We start from the raw sequence: 8154 nt of genomic DNA on the forward strand, positions 1-8154 counted from the left end.
TGGGTCCGAATCGCAGCTCCACCCCCTGCAGGCTGGGAAAGTTGAAGCAAGTCACTCAGCTTCCCCGCGCCTCCAGGCTCACTCTTTCCTGTAAATATTAAGAACCTAAGAGGGTTGCTTTGAAATGAGCAGGCTAACTCTGTAAAGCACACAGGGCGGAAACCAGCACAGAGCAGGATGTAAGTATTAGCTACGGTCACTGAATCTCCCGCGGAAGGCCCTTCCCTTCTCACTGAAGCCACCTGAGGTGGCCCCAGGCCTGTCCCCACCGCCCCCCCTTCCTTCCCTGCTCAGGCCACAAAGCTTCAAGCCTCTGGGCTCACTCAGCTCCCTCCAGCCCAGTACCTACCCTCTGCCCGGTCACTATACCCTTCAGGTTGCATCTGAGAGACTTCCCCCACCAGGCCTTCCCCGGCCACCTGGCTGTGCCCACACTTCTCCTGCCCCCCATGCCCCACCCACCCTCTCTCTCCCCTCAGCCCCTCACAGATTCCCTTCAACACACTCTGCATAATTTGCATCCGTTTTACATATCCCTTTCTGTCTGTCTCCCATCTAAACAGAAGCTCCATGCACAGGGGCAATTCACCTGCCGTGTTCACAATGCTCCCTCCAGCCGAGCACAGGACCGGCCTGGGTGGGGGTGCTGTCAATGCTCGCTGAGTACGTAAACACTCCAGGAAAGAACGCACTCAGCGCTCTCACGGCGCCTGCCAGTCACTGCGAACGCTCCAAGGAGTGACGGTTACTCATGTCCTGTGCACAGTCTGGAAACACAAGCCCTGTCGTTATCACTTTCTACATGGTAAAGGGTGTTTTCTTACCAGTTACTGCTGCTCCGTGAAACGGTTTGCCCACTTGGGGAAAAGTAAAGGCAGACTTCAACTTCTTTCTGTTTCAAAAAAATTTAAAGCACAGAGCGAGAAGTTTCCTCTGCACCCACACTCCCACCTGCCCAGTTCCCATCACCCTCCCCAGCAAGTAACCCTGTTATTAGTTCCTTGTATAGCCTTCCCGAGAATTTGCATGCACTTCCTCTCTCTCTCTCTCTCTCTCTCTCTCTCTCTCTCTCTCACACACACACATACACACACACACGGAAATGGTAGCACACTGGACATTTTCCCACACTTGGCTTCTGTAACTTTCTAATGAATCCATACGGAGCCTCTGGTTCCTTTCCACAAGCTCCCCACTTCGCTCCCCACCTGTGCGCGGAAGGGTTATCCGGCCAGTGTCCTGAGGGGCCCTCCAGTCACTTCCTACCATTTCCTGTCACCAACAAGGCAGGGAACCATCTCGTACCTGTGGTATCTCACACATGCACGCATACACCTGCAGATTAAATTCCTAGACCTGGCTTGGCTGGGTCAAAGGATTTATACGTCTGTCACTTTAAAAGCTGCTGTCCGATGCCCCTTTATTGATGGGATTCACCCACAGAAACACAATTCCTCTGAGCAGCTGAAATAAGGGAATGTCATACAAAGAATTGGTTGCGCACATGACGGGGAAGCTGGGAAGTGAAACCGGAAATGATAAGGAATGCACACATGAGCAAGAGCTGGACGCCGCGACCACCGCAAGTTGGAGGGTCAAAGGGAGGAGGTATTTTCAAAGCTCAGGGCCTCGGTCAACTGGCCCGCACGAGCTGGAGCCAAAGGAGACCGAGCAAAGGAGAGGCACTGAGGCAGAACCGAGGCGAGAACCTGGGTTCTCCCTCCTCCTGCCAACCTCCCACCCGAGGCCCCACCGGCCAGGCCCACGGGTTTGGGAAATGCTGCCTGCGGGGCCAGGCCCTCCCCAGGGGGAGGCAGGCAGTGGATCCGAGCCAACAGGACCTGGCTGGCGCTGCCTCCTTAAGAGCCGGAACTAATTTACACTCCCATGGCCAACAGATGCTTTCAGACGTGGGGGTTGTCGCTTGCCTGACAAGTGAAACCCGGGACCCCCACCTTGCGGTCATGTATTTTATTGAGTGAGGCTGAGCATCTTTTCACGTGAGACACAGACTTAATCCTCATCCACACAGACCGGCCGGGGCGGGGCGGGTCGGGGGATGAGGAGAAAGCCAGCCAAGTCCTTCACCTCCTCTGCCACAGATGGTCCATTCAGGAACACCAATCAGACAGATTCCCAAACTGAGCACCATGATGCTGGCAACTAGCCGAACCGGCCAGTCACCTGCCAAGTAGAGACACATCTCAAGAACCGTTTTAGAAAAACTGAATGGCAACCGAGCCCCAAAGGACCCAGCCATACCTTAACTGCACCCTGCACGCACTGTAAGCAACAATGTGTTCTTGTAATCTCATCCCCCCCACTTCCTCCTTGGCACTGCCTTCCAACCATTCATGCCACCCTCCCCTCTCCTTATCTCACACTGAGAGAACAAATAATAATACCCTGGACCAAATTTAAATTATGAAAACAGCAAGTAGGAGTCATTTTTAAAAAGTCTTTTAACACAACCAGCACATTAGCAAAAAGAGCTTTTAAGTTATCTGTCGCCCCGGCTGTAGCTGTTTGAATAGATTATTTACCCCGTCTTGTAAACAACCCGAGACTGACTTCCCGTATACAGGGCTGTGCGATTACTCTGAAATATACCCCCCCAAAAAAGTGATGTTTTACAACTGCTGGCAAATGACTTTGTGGCCTTTCCGAAGGCCATACTTTATTTTCTAAAACATGAATTTCATTGTTTGTTTTTAACGTATTTTTTTTAATTTTGTTTTATTGCTTAAAATATTACAAAGAGTAATACATATGTTTCCTTTTTATTTTCCCCCTTGACCTTCCCCCGACCTCCCCTACGCCCCAGTGTCTTGTGTCCATTGGTTATGCTTACATGCATGCATACAAGTCCTTTGGTTGATCTCTTACCCCCAACCCCTAAAACATGAATTTTAAAGCAAAGCATTATTTTTGGAAATATAAATGGTAGTAATAAAGAAATGTAAAGATGTTAATTTCAAACTCTCCAGTAATCAAGTTATATAAGAACACACATAATGCATACAATCATCACTTATTCAAAACCTACTTATCCTAAGATTGCCAAACATATTTTTAAGTGTCTTCCGTAATGCAAGGAAGAAAGATCTTAATAAACCGTATCAGTAAAGGTTCAATGTTGTTTTCCAGGCCCTAGCATGCTGCCTGGCATCTTAGTAGACAATCAGTAAGTTACCTGTTCATTCTCGACTGTTCCATGAGCTGGATTAAGTCACACATTTAAATAATCAGACCCTTTTCCTACTGCAGGGAACATTTTTTATAAGTTCTTTCGTTCAAATTTCAAAGTAATACACATCATTCAGAAACTTGAGTACAAAAATTAAGTAAATAAAACACAGTATCACTATTTTTACACTGTTTAGACCAGCTGTGGGCAAACTATGGCCCGCGGGCCGGATTCGGCCCGTTTGAAATGAATAAAACTAAAAAAAATATATATATATACCGTCCCCTTTTATGTAATGATGTTTACTTTGAATTTATATTAGTTCACACAAACACTCCATCCATGCTTTTGTTCCGGCCCTCCGGTCCAGTTTAAGAACCCATTGTGGCCCTCGAGTCAAAAAGTTTGCCCACCCCTGGTCTAGACCATGATATATAGAACTGCTTTGTTTTTTAATGGTTGTAAAACAATTCATCCAATAAACTTCCCACAGTCTACCTCGCCCGTCTCCTACTGGGCACTGCTGTTTCCAATTTTCTACTATTAGAGTCCAATGCACATCTTCCCACGTGAAGTCTTTCTTCTGAATGTCAAGATTGTATTCCCAGGAGAGACAGGAACCGCCCCAAGAAAGTCTTAAGACTTTGGATACTTTTAACACCATCCTTTGTTATAGTACTAAAGGCCTGTAAACTGCTGGGCCCACTGGCTTCCTTTTCTAAATCTTTAAACATACTTTTACTTTCAAGCCTTCTGCATTCCTTGACTCAGAGTCAGAAACATACATCTCCCAAACAAAACTGCCAACAGGGTACAGAGACTACTAGTAGAACATGGTAATAGCTAGTAACTGGGTATGGTGCCAGGTGGGCACTAGAATGACCAAGGGGTCACACTTCGTAAATTATATAACTGCCTAACGCCTATGCTGTACACCAGAAGCAAATACAAAATACTGAATGCCAACTGTAATGGAAAAATAAAAATTTGGGGGGGAAGGTACATCATGTTTTGTTTTGTTTTTTCAAATATATTTTATTGGTTTTTTTACAGAGAGGAAGGGAGAGGGATAGAGAGTCAGAAACATCGATGAGAGAGAAACATCGACCAGCCGCCTCCTGCACACCCCACACTGGGGATGTGCCCGCAACCAAGGTACATGCCCTTGACCGGAATAGAACCCGGGACCCTTCAGTCCTCAGGCTGAAGCTCTATCCACTGAGCCAAACCGGCCAGGGCGGTACATCATGTTTTTAAACTTGGAAATGGGTGAGATGTTTTTATTTTGAAATCCAGATTCCCTAAAGGAAATTTCACCACCCGGGTCACACACGTCTCAGCCTTTTTCAAGCCAAGACTGACTGACGATTGATTGTCCACAGTTCCTCAGATTGAGCACATAAACAAAAATGAAACTTTGTAAAATTTTTTTTAAAAAAGAAAAAATTTTAAAAAAAAGATGTTTGTCAAACATCACAAAACTTTTCTTAAATATATAAACAGAAGTAAAAGTCACCCATAACACACACCACCCCCCCAAAAAGTCACCAAGCCAGCTGGCCACTTGGCCTCAAACGCCCATCGCTTCCCTATTCCCGCTGCTGGTCTGCATTTTCTCACCAGGGGCAGCCGCGGGGAGCCGTGCTGCACCCCGACTCCGAGCGCCCCAGGCTCGGGCTGCAGACGGGCCGCCTGGCGGGAGGGTTGCCAGGGGGCGCCTTCCCGGGGCGCCTTCTTTCCCGAACAGCAGCCCCGCGGGGCCACTCGCTACCCCGGCTCCGGCCGCGCCGCCAGCCCCCTCCCCGCCCGCGCGGGCCGCGTGCTCGCCGGGCGCCGACCCACCTGGGCGGCGCGGAGGCTCTGAAAGCACCTGGACCGGCCGCTCCGCCCGCAGCCCTCCGGGGTGCCAGTCCCGACTGGCACCGGCAGCTGCTCGCCGGAGCCTGTAGTTAAGGTTTTTTTGTTTTGTTTTTTCAAAACGTTCCCTTATGACAAGGGGTTCCGGCGGTTCGGTCGGTCAGCAGAAAGGAGGGCTTGAGTCAAAACACAGAGATCCTCCACTCCGGGTCCCCCCGGAAACTGCGGGCGAAGTGGGGGGACCCTGTGCTTCCCAAACCAAGGACCCCCCCCTCCCCGGCGCGCTGTCCTTCTTACAGGCGTAACTCGCAACCCCACACGCCGCTCATCTGTGTCCACTGAGTGATTCCCGACAGACGCGGCTCCCGCAGCGGCAGGGACCGGGCGGCGGGGGTCCCCGCTCCGGGCGGGCGGCTCCTGACCGAGGTTTCGCGAACTCGGCCGCGGGTCCCGTTTCCGAAAACGCGTGCGCTCCCGGCCCCTTCTCGCCGGAGCGACCTCTCCGGCCACTTCGGACCCAACGCCGAGGAAACCGTCCCGACGCCCCACCCTCTCCCCGCGCCCCTGGCACCCGAGGGTCCCCAATTCAAAACTTTCCCCTGCTCATCTCCCGGGGGCTCCCCACTTCCCACCGCTGGGAACGGCGCTGAGGGCGCTCCGGCGGCCGGGCTCCGGAGGGCGTGGACGCCCTTGGTGACAAGAGGCGGGGAAGGTCGCCCTCAAGGCGCCCGGCCCCCGGAGAGGGACCCCCGAGCCCGGCCAGAGACCCCGAGCTATTCCCACCGGCTCGGCGGCGACCCCGCCCGTTCCTCCCCGAAGCCCCCGGACCCTCGACTCGGTCGCCGGGCCCGGCGCGCCGCGGGCCTGGGCGGTCGCCAGCCGGCACCGGCGCTGCCGGGACCCCGTCTCCCCGGGAGCTCCAGGACCCTCGACCCCCGACCTCGGACCCGCGCGTCCGCGAGCCCCACCCCAGGCCGCCAGCCCGGCCGGCCACACCTCCGACACTCACCGCCGCCCTCCCCGCCGCCGCCGCCGCCTTCGTCCATCTTGAGGCCGCTCCCGCTGCCGGCGAGCCCGGAGCCGGCGCGCGAGGGGCCGCGGGCGGGGGCGCCGCGGGTGCAGAGCGCGCGGGCGGCCGGGCGGCTCCAGCAGCGCGCGGGCCGGGTCGCGGCCGGACTCCTCCCGCCGGGCGGGGCGCTCGCGCTGGGCGCCGCCGTCACGTGACGCTCAGGCCCCGCCCCCGGTCGCGGTGGGCGGGGCCTGAGCCGTGCGGCCACGCCCTGCCCTCTGGGTGCCGGCCGGGCGACGCTGAGACGCGCCCCCTGAAGGCCAGCCGCGAGCGCGGGGCCACCTGCCCGGCCCCCGCCGGGGCGCAGCCTGGGGGCGGCCGTGGGGTCCGGACACGGGGACGCCCACTCTACAAAACCCGCGGCGCGGGCTCCTCCTCGCACGTGCGCTCAGGAGAAAAGGTCCAGACGCGCACGTCTTCCAAAGTCAGGCCTTCCTCCTGCGACTCCGAGACGTTTTCAGGGAAATTCCAGCCTTTCGGCTATAGCATGTGCCGGAGGCGCTCCTTTGCTTTCAAATGGGCCCAGGGGAGGCTCTGGAATGAGCGTCATCATGAGGTCCCCATCCGGCGCCCTGGGCCCACCCTGGGCGGCTCCGCAGGCACTGGCCAGTGTGGCCTCGGATGCCCTTGCAGTTTCCCTCCGGCTCCCTGGGCAGCTGCCAGCTGCCCTGGATTGTGGTGCAGAAGGAGCTCAGAATTCAGCTTCCCGTGCGCACAGCCGGGGTCCTCGGCGCAGGCCTCCTGGACAGAAGGCCTGGGCTGGCCCCCGCTCCGGCTCTCCTGTGAGTCACCTTTTCACTGCCCAGCTCGCCTCCAGTAACCCCTCGGAAGCAGCAGCCAGTGCGGCCCTCCCTCCCGAGCCTTTGTGTTCTTTCTGCTTGAACTAAATTGCATTAAAGAAAAGAAAACATCGTAATGGGGGAGTTAATTCATCTCTAACATAATTTTCCAGCAACTGTTTCATATTTACAAAATGGCCCACGGAGTGGAAGGATCCTGCTGTCATTCATCAAAGTGGACAGTTTTCACCTTTTTGTTGGAGGCTGTGGGATGATTCCAAAGAACTCCGTCTCCTGCTATCTCAGGAATTAACTGCCCAGCTTCTGAAACCACCGCGCACCCTTCTGCGTGCAGATAAAATGTCTGGCGGCTTATGTGACAAACGGGCGACTGAAAATGGGTCTGAGCATCAGGAGATGTAGGTTTGCGGTTCGGCTTCCTGCTCTGATTCCCGTCAGATGGGTAGTCTTGGAGATAACACTGTACTTACCGAGAAAAACGATAGCATACATGGAACTTGTGGCCACTGGAAACAACGCTCTAACCAACTGAACTGACTCCCCAGCCAGGGCAGAACCTGATGATATGATATGTGGCGCTTTGACACTATGGATTATAAATGCGTTTAAGTGTCAATTCCTAATTCTTTAGGGTTCTTAGGATGTGATCCATTGGTGCTTGTCTCGGAGTTTGAATCTGAAAATTGCTTAATTTCCATCAGAAGAAAGCACAGCCCAGTTATGTGTAGACAGAATGTTATATTATCCCCGCAGCTTACCCTGAGCTTCCATTTCGACAAAGCCTGCGAAAATGTTGGGAGAATAGGGCTTTCAGTGTCATGTCTGCACTTGAGTGGAGAAACTGGAAGACTTCAAAGCCTTCGCTACTCAAATGAGTTAATATCTAATGGAAAAGTTGCCGAGTCGACTCACACGCAGGTTGCCCTCACATACAGGAACATCAAGAATCCTAGTTATCCACCAAGACGGGCACTCACTTTATAGCCAGCTAATGGGTGGTTGTTGATTCAGATGTTGAAAGCTTTATAAGTACATGTTTAAGGAAAACAACTCATGCAGGAGACATCACCTCAAGATAACAAGTGTTAAATAAATCCTGGTTACAGCCTGGCCTGTGTGGCTCACTGGTTGATCATGGACCTATGAGCCAGGAGGTCAAAGTTCGATTCCTGGTCAGGGCACATGCCTGGGTTGCAGGCTCGATCCCCAGTGTGGGGTATGCAGGAGGCAGCCGATCCATG

The 8154-nt window shown here is 53.7% G+C and overlaps 1 protein-coding gene across 2 annotated transcripts in view; it reads right to left on the minus strand.

Annotated features, from left to right (window-relative positions):
- The window catches only part of CYTH3 (cytohesin 3), a 53775-nt gene extending 47536 nt beyond the window's left edge, over window positions 1–6239 (minus strand). For both annotated transcript variants that reach the window (XR_009453142.1, XM_059699304.1), the window contains exon 1: window positions 6054–6239. Coding sequence is in view for 1 of the 2 variants with exons in the window: in XM_059699304.1 (XP_059555287.1) it covers window positions 6054–6090 (37 nt within the window). In the remaining variant the exon portion in view is untranslated. The remainder of the gene's footprint in view (window positions 1–6053) is intronic.
- Between the last annotated feature and the right edge of the window lie 1915 nt (window positions 6240–8154).

The sequence above is a fragment of the Myotis daubentonii genome, chromosome 5, assembly GCF_963259705.1.
Source record: "Myotis daubentonii chromosome 5, mMyoDau2.1, whole genome shotgun sequence".
In the NCBI taxonomy this organism is placed as follows: Eukaryota; Metazoa; Chordata; class Mammalia; order Chiroptera; family Vespertilionidae; genus Myotis; species Myotis daubentonii.